This window comes from Typopeltis vanoorti, chromosome 19 (assembly GCF_054136105.1).
Source record: "Typopeltis vanoorti isolate ZY-2024b chromosome 19, IOZ_Tvanoo_1.0, whole genome shotgun sequence".
NCBI lineage: Eukaryota > Metazoa > Arthropoda > Arachnida > Uropygi > Thelyphonidae > Typopeltis > Typopeltis vanoorti.
In genome coordinates this window covers 75,812,530-75,829,296 of record NC_143567.1, presented here as the reverse complement: position 1 = coordinate 75,829,296, position 16,767 = coordinate 75,812,530, and the positions used below count along the sequence as shown (strand labels likewise).

Sequence of the window (16,767 nt, the reverse complement as noted above, 5' to 3'; positions counted from 1 at the left end):
AGGGATTATCCGGGCGGGCGAGGAGACTAACAGCCAAAGGTCAGTTTCAAACTCAGAAAAAGTAACAAAACCTGAAACTACAGAGAAAAAAAAAATCACTCCGAATAACACAAATGAAGAATTAAATAATAATTACCCGGTTGAAGATGAAGAACTTCCAAACAGTGAAATAATTCAAACCATCTCGGTAACACAAATTACAGAAAAAAGTAAAACGGATTTAGAAAACGAAGAAGAGAAATCAGAATGGAATACTAAACAGACCCCAGTAAAGAGAGCAAAAATGAATTTTACGCCTAACATCACCAAAAGCCGGAAGTCAAAACCCAAAGAAAAAAAAATAGCTAAGTGTCCGGAAAGAAAAGGCTCTAGAAAACTTTCAACTTCTATGACTCACAATCTAAAAATCATCACACTAAATGTAAACGGGCTAAATAATAAAACATCGATTCAACTAACAGTTAATTTAATCTTTCAACACAGACCCAACTAACTTATGATACAAGACACTAGACTACACAACAACACTAACCCATCAAATAGCTTCAAATACAAGTTACAATGTACCATATCGTTGCCGAAGAGGCTCAGACCAATGGAATAGGTGGGGTTACTACACTAATAAAAAAATCGGGTAACCTCCAAATATTATCCCATAATGTCGTAATCAGGCATAGAGTTCTGGAGGTCGAGCTCCTTTGGCAGAAAAAAATACACAACATAATTAACATATATGGACCAGCCACACATAATCATAAGACCACCTTCTGGGAGGAAGTGCGACACTATATTCAACAAAAAAATAACCCAATAATAGCAGGAGATATGAACTTTACAGAACAACCACAAAAGGATCAAGAGCACCCAAACTTAATTCCGCAGAAAAATTTCACAAGAGTTTTCACCCCCTGTGGCCTATCAGATGCCTTCAGAATCTTGCATCCCCAAAAGAAAGAATTCACATATTTTGCACCCGGAAACGCCTCTAGAATAGACCGCATATACATCCAAACATTCAGAAATATAAAGGTCAAAACTGTACAACACACACCTGTCATGTTCAGCGATCACCATATGGTGATGGCTGAACTACAATATCAACAAACAGAAACAGTTGATAAGTTTACAAACAGAAATTTCCCCCTATGGAAATTTAATAAACACCTTAAAGATGACGATGAATTCAACAATAACATAGAGAAAATAGTTGAGGAAATAGAATCCATAGAAAATGCTATAACAGCCTGGGAAAAATTTAAACACATGACAAAACAAACAGCAATCAAAATTAGTAGCATAAAAAAGCAGCAACAAAGGAACAAATAGAACGCCGACATGAAGAAATTATCAAAATTGTATCACCACCATGACAGAAATAATGAAAACATCAGAACAGAAATCGAAGAAATTAAAAACCGCATAACAGCGAAACAGTTTCAGGAAATAGAAGGAGCGTGGCTACGTGCTGGTCTCAAAATAATTGAAAATGATGAAGGGAAGACCTCGACAGCATGGCTGTTTGAGAAACAACGGAACACAAAACAGAGAATAAAAACCATAACATACGAAGGCCAAACCCTAAATAAAGACTCCGAAATAATTCGTGGTGTTCAAAAATACTTTTCTTCACTATTTCAAGAAAAACCCAGCAGTCAGGAAGAAAGAGAAAGATTCCTTTCACTCCTCCCCAAAATCACCCAGCAGGAGGCTGAGGAGATCGACGCACCAATCACCGTAGCAGAATGCCGTCTTATAATGAAACAGCTCCAGGATAAGAAATCACCAGGTGAAGACGGACTAACAGGCGAATTCTATAAAGAATACTTCCCAAAATTTGAACATATTTTTATTAAAATGATCAACACGATGATTACAACACAGACAACGGCAGCAAAATTCAACACAGGACACATTGTACTACTACCAAAGGTTGGGGATCAACAGAAGTTACAAGACATAAAAAACTGGAGAGGCATAACCCTACTGAATACCGATTACAAAATAATATCTAAAATACTTACAAACCGAATACAAAAGCACCTCCATAAACTTATCTCACCGGTACAATCATGTGCAGTGAAAGGAAGAAATATTCTTGACACAATAATGCACCTCCAATGCATTTGCAATTATTACAGCCTCACAGAAAATCCATGTATTGTAATGGGTCTAGATATTCAAAAGGCATTTGACACAGTTAGCCACCAATACCTGTTTGAAACACTAGACCGAATAGGAGTTGGAGTAAACTGGAAAGAAACGATTAAGCTTTTGTACAGAAACGCGGAAAGTAGGCTGATCATTAATAAAAATCTCTCAGCCTCTTTCCCAATAAAATGTTCCATCCGGCAAGGAGACCCACTATCCATGGCTCTATTTGTTCTAGCCCTAGAACCACTCATTATAGCCATTAACACAAACAACAATATCAAAGGAACACATATACACGGAGAAAGTGACGCCAAAATTTTGGCATATGCTGATGACGTCACTTTAACACTAGGAACACAAAAATCCTTGGACACAACACTCAAAATAATAAAAGACTTCAGCAAAGCCTCAGCACTGAATGTGAATCTGGCAAAATCTCACTGCAAAATAATTGGCAAGTGGGAAAACCAACCAAGGATTCCTTCAGGAATACAGGTGAATAATTACATACCAGTTCTGGGCATCAACATCGGAAGCTCAGAATCACACGAAGAACAGTGGAAAGAACTCCATGACGGCATAAAGAAGAAAATTAATGCAATGTGCCCTAGACAGCTGTCCGTCAGAGGAAGGGCCCGGGTTTGCAACATCTACCTAACATCTCGCCTACGGTACAAGATACACAACACCCCGTATCACGGAAGGTGGGCCGAAAAAATACACAGGCTATGCGCTACATACATCTGGGGCTCTCAGTATGAACCCATGCGCAGATCAACACTCTTCCATGAAGTTGAAGCTGGAGGTTTAGCATTGCTAAACATCCATCTGAAAACTCTCATCGGCAGGGCAATAACAGCAGCCGAAGCACACACAAAAACCTATCATACTAACATTCTTACAAAAGTGTTTGCCGCATAGGTTTATAAGCTCAATTCCAGATATAAAAAAACCAAGCCCGAGAATGTTCAAAGAAATAGTCGAAGGGTACACATATATAATGAAACACTCAGATACCGAAACCTTACTGACAATTAAACCAAGAAAACTATATAAAACATTAAGTCAAGTGACATTCCCACCTCCCCAACACAGGGAAATAAGAAAAGGAGAAATTAGGCTAAGTCCAGTGCTTAGCAAAGTTTTCCGACTTCCAATATCACCAAAATACAAAACATTCTTCTATAAAGTACACCATGCCTGTCTCCCCATAAAAATGTGGTGTGTAGCAAAAAAAATCCCACTACAAGGCCCAGCAAAGTGTCATTTCTGTCCCGACCCAGAAACAATATATCATATTATGATGTTCTGTAGCAAAACGTCCACAGTATGGAACACCATACAGAAATTCCTACATAAGACACAATCATTCTCTGAAAACACATTATTTTGGTTGGAAGACCAAAAAATGAAAAAAACAGAACTAATAATCATAATAATAACAATGTATGCAATATGGTCCCACAGATGTGACAAAATACACGGAAGAGACACCAGACCAGACATACTAGCAAAAATTAACAATTATTTAAAGGAAATTATCATAAACACTACACAAACCAAAAGCATAACAACACAGCAATGGAGGAAACTCGGCCTAATTGAAGAAGGAGAAGAAGAAGGAAAAATAAAACTTATACCGATAATGGAACCCCCATAGTTAGTGGTAGACAATAATGATAACCCACTATCTGAACAAAAAGCATAATCCCAGACAAAGGTGCTGTTAACGTACGCTCATTCGCCACAACGAGAGGAATAATGACAACAAGATATCAAATCTAATAAAAAAAAATAAATAAATAAAAAAAAAAAAAGTATATATGTATATAAAATAATTAAAATAAATAAATAAATAAGCAAAAGTTTATAAAAATAATAAAAATATTAATAATAATATATAGGTACGCCTATATATAAGAGATAAGAATGTTATATATATATATATATATGTATATCTAATTGTGTAAGAAAAAAAAAATGAAAAGTAAATAGCAAATTACTCCTTAAGATAAGTCAATACTACTCTAGTAATAAATATGTAGATTAGTATACTACCAGACATATGTATATGTTCTTGTATATACAGACACAAGGACGGTAGAAATGTCAATTGTAAGAAATGCAGATAACATAAGTTCATAACATGATAATAACCCAAAATGTTAATAGGATATATTATCCATTTATAGACCTGTAACTAATTCTGCAATTCAGAAAACTTTGTATATAAGAAACTACAGATTTACCTCTTAAGTTAAGCAAACAATATAATGTTAAAGCAAGATGGAATTCTTTTTTGTAAAAATAAGAGTGCCTACAAAAAAATAAAATCTGCATGAGATATAGAGATACTACCAAAATATATGCATATATAAATGTAAATAAAAACATAAGCAATGTATGTATTTTAAGAATAAGATGTGCATTTAAATTAAGTTAATAAAATAGTCATCCAAAATATGTGAACAAAGATATAAAATGAAGATATATGTAAAACGAATTGTACATATGGAAAATGTCAATGCTAACATATATATGTATGTATATGTGTGTGTATGTATGTGTGTGTATATATATATATAAACGAGAATAGACTGATCTGATAATGGAACTTATAAATAGACTGAAATCACTATGTAACATATACCAACAAAAATAACAGCTCAAGCAATTCAATAGGACAATAAGGAAAATAGAAATTGAGCATGTGATGTATCTTATTTAAACAGTGATTGTAAAACAGGTGTCATAAGTATATTGTAACGAGTAAATGAAAATGCCTAATAGAATTAGCAGCCTATGTACAAATTGTAAATAGCTGTATATATATTTATTTTTAAATGTACACAGCTGCTGTTGTTGATACAAATAACCTCAGTAGAAGTAGCCTCAAGAAATGTAAATCAAAATGTCAATTAGAATAAGCTTTCTATGTACAAATGTATATATTGTAAATAGTTGTATATATATTTATTTTGATTGTACATAGATGCTTTAGTGTTAATAAAAATATACTCAGTGGATGTGGCGTTTACACACCACGGCGCTTGGCCGCGCGAAGGAAGACTTGGTTTCAAGTCTAGTTGGCGACTAGAGGAAAGTTTTCTAAGCCTTTTTTCGACCGGTTCCCGAGTTAGTCGATCTCTGGCACGGGCAAGCGGGTTTTTCCTCCCGGAAACTCGGGTTTTTCGTCCCGTAAACTCAAGAAAATCGACCGTAGAACCCACATTATTTCAGACATTAAATATATTGTGTTAGGGTTAGGGACCATGAGATGGCGGCACATTTGAGCTATCTCTCTTCACTGAGTACCGCTTAATTAGTAATAGCCTTGGGCCATCTATCTCTGATTGGTACCAGTGGAGATTAAACTGCCCACTCAGTCTCCAAAAGTTAGATAGGGCTAAATGGCCTTGCCTAATCCCGTATACGGGAATAAAAAGGCGTTAGCTGATTATTTATTATTATTTTTTTTTACACACATCCCATGGCAATCCATTCCAATTTATATACAAACCAAGTATATAATTTCTTGGTAACTTTAAATTATAGCATAACCAAGTGGAAAAACTTTCAACAGCTATCTATCTCTAATCCAAAGTATTATAATAATAAGGTTTGACACCTTTTGGCAACTCGTGTGACTTCACATCACTTACCTTGGTATCAACTCTGAGTCTGGCTCTCACTGATGAGACCTCAATAAAGGTCAAAACCGGCCTGGGTAGTGACCATTCCCTTAAATGCACAGCATTATACATGTTATCAAGGAGATGTGCTTTGCATTATGGGAAACCAAGGCAAGTGATGTGAAGTCATACCACCTTGACCACGAGTTGCCCAAGTCCTGAAAATACTTCAGGTGAAAACTTTGTTTGCTTACACTTGAATAAAGGATTAAACCAAGTATATAACACAGGCCTGCAAAATTCGAGTCATGAAAAGTTGTCTGGAAACTATTAACTGTTTCTGATTTATTTTTGACCACTGATTTCAAATATTTCTTCCATTTTTCTCTAACAAGTAAGGATTTTTCACAAAATGGATCTCAACATTACAGGCCTGGTAATATTGCTTTAAATAGTAAAATAGCTTTAAAACGCACCATAGTAAGTAAAATAACAGTATTTTAAAATTTTCTGTAAACATTTTTGGAATGAAAGTATTGGAAAATTTTTTTTAAATTAAAGTAAATTAATCTTTAGTATATACTTTATATTTCGTTGTGGTGTCTTTTTCTTTTTTCCTTCAAAGCTTCTTTTTGAACTTTTTCTGTGAAATTCTTTTCCCAGGTCGTCTCTGTGCAACATCCAGCAATAGTCTGCCATCATGTTGACATTCCACCTGCCCTGATACCTTCTTTCCATCTCTTTGATGTCTTGGTGGAATTGCTCTCCTTGCTCTTCGCTGACAGTTCCCAGATTCTCAGGAAAGTAGTCTATGAAACCTGAGGAAGTGCACTTTTAAGCTCACGGAGCATCCCAAATCCTTGAATTTCTGTAGCATGTCTTCCACAATCATTTCATTTAGTTGGAGTCCTTGCGATTTAAATGAAAATTTGGTCGCCACCTCTTTCAAAGCTTTCCTCGCTTCTTTTTCAACAGTTGCCATTTTTTCTTCAAACAGTTTATCCTTCATAAGTTTCCTGATGTCTGAACCGATAAAAATACCTTCTTTCAATTTTGCTGTAGATAATCCCGGAAATTTTGCACAGATGTATTTAAAACACTCTCCTTCTTTCGACAAAGCCTTGACAAATTGCTTCATCAATTTGTCAAGTGGGGGTAAAAGGATTTCTTTCTGCGCAACCAAAGTTTCGTATAACACATTTTTACTTCCAGGTTCTAATGTAACTCTTTCTGGCCATTCCTTCTTGATCCAATGTTGCTCTCGATCTCAGCTTTTCCACTCGTACAAAAAACACAGGTATTTGGTGCATCCTCTTTCTTGTCCCAAAATCATAGATATGACTTTAAGATCACTGCAAACTGTCCATCCATGGTCATTGTACTTAAGTTTGCTGAGAACGAAGGCTAAATTTTCGTATTGTTCTTTCAAATGCACGGAATATGGTACCACAAATATATTAAATTAAATCTCCACACTAACTTAGAAAATATGCCACCTTTCAGAAATATGATAACCTTAGTAATCAACTATTGAAGTTCAACTAAAGAATTACACAAGAAAATGTGTCTGTGACAACAGGAAAGTCATCCATTATCTCAGTGAATCAGATTCAAAGTAGCAACCTGCATTCCTCCCTCCCTTTCCTATCTTAAGAATGAGTAGTTTCGTGGAAATTTCCTTATTCACCATAAAAATGCACTTCAAAAAAGCACTTATACAACTAATTTGCTGTAAATAAAGGAGAATGAAAATAAATACCAATGTGCTGAATTTAAATCCAAATACTACTAATAAAAACGATAAAATTAGAAATTGGGTAAAATTGGTGGGTGATGGAATTGTTTTACCTTTTTTGAAATCAGCATCTAAAAATCTATAAGAATCAATTATTACTTCTCAGACAACTTTTTCAATGCAGGACCGTGTAATTTCTTGGTATCTTTAATTTACGATTGGTATTCTCCCGTTTTTGATGTAATGCTGCTGAGGTCCACTATACTAATGTCTGAATCGTAAAGTTCTTACCCATTTTCTACATTTTCCACATATGTGAACTCCCTGATGTTTCCCTTGCCACATATCTGTCGGGATGCATATGTGCCGCAAGAACCATATCACAAAATCCCATAGTATGCTGTGTAAAATGTAGTCCTTAAATGGGAAGGACTTGGTGATAATCCATTGGTAAATTGAGCTGCAGCTGCAGCCATTATTCAAAAACTGCACAAAGAACTAAGCACTGACAACTACAACTATACTAAAATATCACATTTTTAAGTACAAATTCCTCAACTGCAAATTATCCATAGACTATACTTTATGTTGTATAATTTAGAGTAAAAAAAAAAAAACAACTAATAAAAATAAATGAAAACATATTTTTCTTTGCTGCTACATCTGAACACATCCAACACTGACCTTGCCCTCTGATGTTACAGTATTAGTCTTCTTTCAGAATCTAATTTCTCCTTGCTTTTAATTAAGCCATATATTCTTCATGAAACTGCTCTCTATCTCTCTCTCTCTTGCTTTATACTCTAGCAAGATGAGATTTAACCTGCAATTCCTCTTTAATTTCCTTACTAAGAACTTCAAAACTTTTAATATTTGTAGTACACTCCGACCACAGATCCGAGACCCTAGTCTAGCAACCTGCCAAGAAGTGTCAATTCATGCCGAAGGGGAAAAAGAAAATAAAGAATGTACTAATTGGCCACCAACACGCGAAATCATGTGCTTTATATGTAAAATTTTTGAACTTTTATACAAGCAAAATAGTTACTACTTTTAAAAACTACCTTATTATTGATTGATTATCCTATTATCAGAATGGATTCTCCTTCTTCTGACATGCGCAGAAGTGTTGAAGGGTCTCGCATCTGTGGGCATACAGTACACGTTGCACACAGATTACCGGAATTTCAAATAGCATTCCTGTAGACTAATCTTTTTTTCTTTCTTTTTTTTTTTTTTTAAATGAGAATTCTATCCACAAAAAGTTTTAAAGCTATCATATATTAGTACTGTGATGAGTTAAAAGTAATAATTCAGTTCTCTTGTTCTAAAGAACAAATACCAAACTTTTTTTTCAAGCCACTTCAGACTTTCTATAAGCATCTCACATTGAGTGATGGTCATCTGTGACATACTAGAACCATCCATGCCTGCATTGGAATTCAAATCCACAGAGAGCAGAAGCCTAATAACCATACATGCACGCCTGCATATTTGTTCACTTGTGGATTACAATTTTATTGAGGATATTAACAGATATGTCTGTGATATGCCTAATTAAATCATATTTTAGTTAGGCTTTTGATAATAATATATATCAAATTACAAGGTCAAAGTTCTTTCAGTAACTTTTTTTTTTTAATTATTTCATATAGGAACAATTGGGTCAAGAAAGAATGGGAAAATGATCCCTCATTTAGCTGCATATTTATTCGACCAACCTTTTCTTGGATACAGGAGCTAGAACAAATTTCTATTAGCAGAATTCATTAGCAAAAAAAAAGGCTTGACCACCGATTTCAAATGTTAAAATTAGGCTAATTGCTGTCGCCTTTATTTCTAAAATGCAATTAATTATTCTGTGAAATAATTTTCCATTGATGAAGCAAGAATCTTCTCATAATTCTTGTCATTAATATGTGATAAGATTTATCAGACCATATTATTTGAGATAAATGTGTTAAAACTTTTTGAGATTAGATTAGATTCAGACTGACACTTGAGAGAACTATATGATACGTAAAAAGACAATCTTTAAAAATCAATAAAATTCAGAAATATTTATTACAAGTCATTTACATGATTAGTGGTTTATGAAATACTACAAACAGCTGTTCATCAGATTATGATGTTTCATCTTTCGATGTTTTACATACAAACAATTGCTCCTCCAATTTGGTAACAACCAATTTAAAAGAAAAAAAATGAATTACAGAAATCTAATCTTTTATAAAGAAATTTTGACAAGAACAAAAGATTGAATAAGATTTACAAACTATTAGTGAAAAGTAACTGAATGTGAAGGAACTGGTTATTCAAAAAATATTCTACATAAATCTTAAACATAAATAACAAATGAACTGAAATATGAAACCAGATACTGAAAGAAGGTGCAGCGACAACAACTCAGTTATCTTCATCACTTAAATAGATCATTCGCCTGTCATGTCTACCTAATACCAACAAAATAAAAGATGAAAGAATAAAACTGATTAATGAAATAAATATATAATACAATGTCATGAACATCATACAAATATATGTAATTCATTTATTACTAAAATATTACATATATTACAAAACTTAAACTTTGATGACAAATTCAATACCATGCTCATTACTTTTATTATCATCATGGCACTAGGCTGCCCGAAGAAAGAGTTTCAAGTACAATTCTAGTCCCTGACTAGAGAAATTTTTTCTAAGTCTTCTTTCGGCCAGTTCTTGAATTAGTCAATTTCTGGCATGGGAAAGAAGGTTTTTTGAAATAATGCAACTTACATTTCTTGCGATGAGTCTTATGATTGCATGGAGGTCTGCAATAATAATAATACTTTTTTAAGCTATTTTCTACACACTACACATGGAAAACTTCTATCAATTGTATGTTTGCTAACATGCATTCTGTCACTATCAATTCAAAGAAGTACTTCTTGTAAGTACCTATACCAGAATAAATGCCATGAAATAGCTTCATCTCTCTCTCTCTCTCTCTCTCTCTCTCTGGTAGCCGATCTTCAGAATTTTAGAAAATTACATCAAATGCAGCATACAGAAAAAAAAAATCTAAATAAGTCCTTGTACTAAGGTATTCCTTCTTTTTGTGAATGGCTATCTTCACTGTTTGCTCTGGATATTGCAAATGATGGTGAACTTTATACATCCTACCTCCATATTCTTCTAAGACTGGAGTTCCTCAAAATTCTCTCTCTCTCTCTCTTCATTCACCTCTACATTTTGTTCTGCGTATAATTATTTGGGATCACTTCCACGATTTGCATTTGAACAATGAACAACAAAATGGATGAATGAAAGCGTCTTCAGAATAAAGTAGTGTACTATTAAATTAGAATTCCAAAGGCAGTTACTTGGATATAACCAGTCACTAGGCTTAATACTAGAAAGGGGTATGGCAATTATGATGAAATCAATAGAAAATTATGCAACTTACAAGGACAAATTTTTATCCCCCTTCTGCTAAAGACAGCACTGTATATCAGCAAAATTATTAATTTCCAAGGCACCTTGCAATGATCCTTTCCCTTCATTATTATCAATTTCCTGATATATATCCTCAAAGGGTATACAGGCTACTATGACAGCAGTACATGATGAAGTTTACACTATTATTAATCTCCTATCAACAGTTTTCTGCCAAATTAGTCTATTATCTATCAGCACTCCAATATTGTCTTATCTAATATTTTGGTCTTCTAAGGTCTACTAGTAGTGGTGGGCAGTAGATGGAATTGTTGTAGATGATGATAGTTGCAGGATTGAGTGGTGGAGATGGAGAGTTGTAGAGAAGGTGCCCTCCCTCGATGAGTCTTTGGACCCCTTGGAGGTGACATGTAATAATAATATTAATAATAAGGTGCTTCTGATTGAACCAATCCATCCAGTTCTTGTTCTTCATCTGGGTCTTTTCCCTGCCATCTTTGCATCCAACACCTGTTTTGCTTTCGTCTTCCATTCCGTTTAGGTGACTATACTACCTTCAATTCGCACTGTTCAATTGAAAGTGCTAAAACATTCTTGAATACTAACAATATCAAAGTTCCTTCCTAATGTCTTCATTTTTAATATGATTCTGCCATTGATGCTATCTGTTCAGGCTGCTAATTTTTCTCATAACTCTCATATCTTTGGCCCCTAATCTTTGATCAAGTGCTTTATTTCTAACCCAACTCTCAGATCCATAATTAAAACTGGTTTGAACACTGTTCATATATACTGATAGTTTAGTGTTTTGGCTAATTTTTCTCTTATTTCATATAACTTTATTCAACTGGCTGTCCACACCATATCAGCTTTGCTTATTCTGTAGTCCAATTTCTAAATTTAATTTTCTATCCTCACTAAAAACTGTACCATAGCTGAAATATTTTACTTGTTCTAGAGGTTCTCCATTAAGAATGCAGCTAAAGTTTTCTATGTAAAAGCCTATGTAACTAACAAGTAAGGCCTATAATAAGTCTAATTATACATTTGTCAGCAAAATATAGGTAATAATGTTATATAAAGGAAGATCTTTTGGTTGTAATGAAAACAAGCACTTTTGTTCATTGTGATTTTCTGCAATTCTAAAAATATGTTCCAGGTGGTTTTTAGTAACATTGACCAACAATATGAAGAAGGGAAGATGCCAATTATTTACACGATCAACCATGCAGAAGAGGAGAACGGAGTGGCAATTTGCTTTTCCCCCTTACGTGAATATTACCTGCAAAAGGTTCTAAATCTATCAGTACCATAAAGAGGCTAAGGGTTATATAATCAGGAGCTCTATTCTAGTGATGACACATGGACCTTAAGTTACTTCAGTGTCAATAAGCATTGTAGTGGTATTAGACTGGGCAATGAAATTTATCTACATCTAAAAACATTCACAAACTTCCATTGATGCAGTGAGATTTGAACTCACACTTACTGGTTGGAGAGCAAACTTGCTATTCAACTGCCAACTACGTTTACAGAGAATCCCAAGGTGAGGATTCTCTGTAAATGCAGCAATTTGTTTACAAATAACAGATTTTTTTTTTTTTTTTAAATATGACAATTCATGCATGACAAGTTGTCCAACCTAGAGTAGTATATTAATACCATGGATGAGCAGAAAGTTGGGAGAAGAAAGAAGAAACTTGCTAACATTGAAGCTATGCAGATTGTACTATTTACGAAATGCATAAGAGACAAGACTGTGAGTTTGGAGTTGAATTATGAAGGAATTTTGAAACGCTACTGTACATATTTAACAGATTCTGAGGATAGCAATTAATGATGTAAATTCTGATCAACAGAAATGGAAATTACTATGGAAATATTTGCAGAAAATGTAGGAAGTAGAACCAAGTATATGAGTGAAAGAGGGTGAAAGGAATTAAATGACAGACAGGCCATTAATTAATTTTATAATTTTCTTCTGTACTAAGTCAAGTATTTTTAGGGTGCTCTTAGGAGTACAGCCCAGATGTGAGAAGAGTTCAATGGTTGGATATTTTTGTGATTTGCACAAGTTAAAACAGTTCAAAGGTTAAATAACAACATGAGCAAATAGAGAAAACATGAGGTGGGATATTTGTTTTATGTCTATGCCAAGAAAGATTGGAAGTTAGAGTTACCCAAAGACAAATTTCAGCTTATTCACAAATTTGTGTGGTGTCCAAAGCAAAATCAAATGAAAAGGAGTTCTTATTTTGATGAGAAATCAAATCAGATTGAGTTATACTATATTGAAATTAATGAGGTTATCTAAACTCCATTAAAAATGGTTTTTGGAGATCAGATCTTAAGGTTGTAAAAGTTGATATCCTGGAAGTTCTGCTGATTTGTGTAATGCAAGTTTTGTTAAATGAGAAAGACGAGTGCAGGGTACTGTTATCAGAAAAATTATGGATTAGATCTGGATCATCATTAAATTTGTATCACCTGCAGGCATCCATACCTGTTTTTTGAATGAACCCCAAATCTGCTACAACAACCACAGCCCATCTTACCTGTCCAAATACTGTCCACTCTATATAATTCCTTGGCAGAGGATGCCAAATCTTGAATATCACCTTCTTTTTTTGACTTTCTGTGGCTTAAGATTTCCCTGCCTTATTGTCTCATTCATCTGCTGTTTTGACCATTTCCCTGAATTCTGAAAATCAATCTGATCTCTAACTTCTTATCTATGAAGCCTGATTTCATATGATCCAAATTCCCTAATTGAGTGATTATTTTGGTTTATATAAAACTGAAGTTTTACTCTAACACAGTAGTTGTTTCCATAATTTTTATAATGGATTCTGATCACCGTGTAACCATGAAGGAAAGGATAGTGGGATAAAAGATTTACAGTGGGTGTCATGCATAATTCAGAAGGCCAAATTCCAGATGATGGGCAGATTTCTCAAAGTACCCATCTATAAAAAGTGAAATAAAACTGATTGTAGGAATTACAAAAGAATTTTTCCTGTAAGTGCTTTAGGTAAAATTTGTGCAAGCATATTTGAGAAGAGGCTAAGACAAATTGTGAAGAAACCTCTAAGATCAGGGTACAGGCCAAATAGGGCTTTCTCAGAATATAATATTCACTTTAAGATAGGCAACTGGAATATCATGGGAGCATAACAAGGATGTATATTTAAATTTTGTGGATCTGGAAAGGCATATGACAAGGCACCAAGAGGGAAAACTGTTCATAATGCCAATTATATGCAGTAAATATGACCGACCAGCCTCTCATACATGGGTCCAACATAAAAAAATAAAATAAAAAATAATATCATGCACGTCTATAGTTAAGTTATAGTCAGGAAGTTGAATGGATGTAAGAAAATGAATGGAAAGAAAATAAGAAAAGGGGCATACATTATCTCCACTGCTACTCATTGCCTATATGGACAATGTGGCATTAAACATATCAAAATTGAAGATGTTAATCTCAACCCTTTACTTCATGCAGATGATGTCATACTCATAAATAAATACAGTATGAGTGTGCAGAATTCCTCAACTAAATTGAGTAAATGATGTAACAAATCTGGTATGAAAATTAGTAAATAAAAAGACAAAGACTATGAAAATAGGTGAGAATGTTATCCTGAATGGAAAACTTATAGAATAAGTTAAAGTGTTGTGGAAAACTTAAAGAATAAGCAGTTCTGTGGGAAGTTTTTGGTATTGCGACTACATTGTAATATAAATTAGGAGTTTAATGACATACAACAGACTAATTTGAAAATAAGCTGTCAACAGGAAGTTAGTTGCAATGTAGTATCCTGTGCCTCCCTTCAGGTATATATCAGGAGTATGATCTTGACAAAATTCCATTATAAATTCCTTCTGGTCAGTGCATTACTGATATTGGTTTTTGATTGTTTTGGCAATGCTAAAAAAAAAAAAAAAAAAAAAGATTAAATCGTGCAGACATTCTTTTCCCTGAGCCAGAGTGGAGTTATTGCAAAAAAATAATTTTTACACATTTCCTCCCACCCACCCACCCCTTACTCCCTTTTTAACTATGCAAATAATCCAATGATGTCCTCTGCATATATATTAAACAAGTGAGGAGAAAGTAAATATCCTTGCCTAACTCCTTTTCCCACCTGAAGCCAATCAGTCAATCCAAAACCTGTTCTTACAATGGCTTCTTGCTTCCTGTAAAAGTTGGCTATCAACCTGATAGTGTGTTGAGGAAAACCCATTCTTTTCATTACTTCCCAGTTTCCCATGCTGAACACAGTCAAAAGCTTTAGAGCAGTCTAAGAAACATATTACCAGAAGGAGTCTGAATTCTTTATATTTTTCTATGATCTGTCTAAGGCAAAGGATCTGAAACCTGCTTGTAGGAATGGGCTTTGTCATGGAAATGTTGAAGATGAGAGAATGATTTCGACTTTATGTTCGTTCAGTTTGGACCTATCAATTAGGATAGGTGGTAGACTGATCAGTAATCCGAGGTATGCTGATGATACCATACCCCTCTGTAATGACAAGGAAAAACTAGGACAAATTCTTGATAAAGTTAACAAGATCAGTAATAACAGAGGACTTCAACTTAATCTTAGCAAGACAAAGATTATGGTTCTCAAAGGAAATACAAACAGGGAAGTTCTTGAGAAACAAGTTTACCTTAAAGAAGAAAGAACTGAGGAAGTCAGCACATTTGAGTACCTGGGATCCATTATTAATGTGAAGAATTGCTGTTCAGAAGAGATCGAAAGAAAATTAGGAATGGCTAAATAAACAGTCAGAGACTTGTCTAAAATCTGGAAAGATGGATCTATTTCTATGGGACAAAGATGAGGATTTTGGATGCAGGTGTTTTTTCTAACAGCAACTTATGGATGTGGAACCTAAAAAAGTCAGAAAAGAAAAGAATAGATGCTTTTGAGATGTAGTGTTACAGAAGGCAGGCTGTTGAAGATATCACATATTGAAAGGTGTATAAATGAATGAGTATTTGAAAAGATCAATACAACTTTAAGTCTCTTTAAGGATATTGACAGAAGAAAGTTAAAATATTTTGGACACATCGAAAGGAGGACTTCTCAGAACAGCAATAGAGGGTAAAGTTCCTGGAAAAAGAGGTAGGGGTAGACCATCAGTGAGATGGATGGATGGCATGTGTGTGGAGCGACTGATCTTCAGAGAGTTCAAGCCTCCAGAAAAGCATATAACAGGACTACATGGAGAGGCCTAGTGTGGTACATCACCGAGCATCGGAGTAATCATACAGCATCTGTGGATGTCCAGTGAATATATGATGAAATAATCCAAACAAAATACAAATTGGGATGATTAAAAATTTCTTTATAAGGATTTCAGCTTGTGCCTGTATGCACAAACTAAATTTAATAGGTACTTATTCATTTTTAAAAATGCATCTAAAAATATAATCTTTATTTTTAAATTCACAGAGAGAGAGAGACAGTATTCTTTTCTTCTTCTGCAGCATCTCCCACTTAAGTGGGGTCACTGTTGATGATGAGTCTCCTCCACATCCTCCTGTCTTGGGCTGTCACCACATCCAAGTTCTTCATCCTCAAATCCTCTTCTACTAACTCCATCCATCTCTTCTTTGGCTGCCCACACTTCCTCCTTCCTTACACATCCATCTGCATGACCCTTCTTCCCACATATTCGTCCTCCCTCCTCATCACATGACCAAACCATCTCAACCTTGCCTCCTGTATCTTCGCTCCTAAGTCCGTAACTTTCACTGTTCCCCTTACATAGTCATTTCTCAGACGATCCTTTCTG

At 34.5% G+C, this 16,767-nt stretch overlaps 1 protein-coding gene across 2 annotated transcripts in view; it reads right to left on the bottom strand.

Annotated features, from left to right (window-relative positions):
• Positions 1 to 9,563: 9,563 nt before the first annotated feature.
• Positions 9,564 to 16,767, bottom strand: part of LOC150096255 (DDB1- and CUL4-associated factor 6-like) — a 443,059-nt gene continuing 435,855 nt past the window's right edge. The window contains exon 18 of one of the 2 annotated variants that reach the window (XM_090409213.1): positions 9,564 to 9,967. In XM_090409213.1, the coding sequence (XP_090265339.1) occupies positions 9,951 to 9,967 (17 nt within the window). In that variant the 3' untranslated portion in view covers positions 9,564 to 9,950. Of the gene's footprint in view, positions 9,972 to 16,767 lie in introns of both variants that reach the window. The other variant, XM_090409212.1, reaches the window with a different exon arrangement.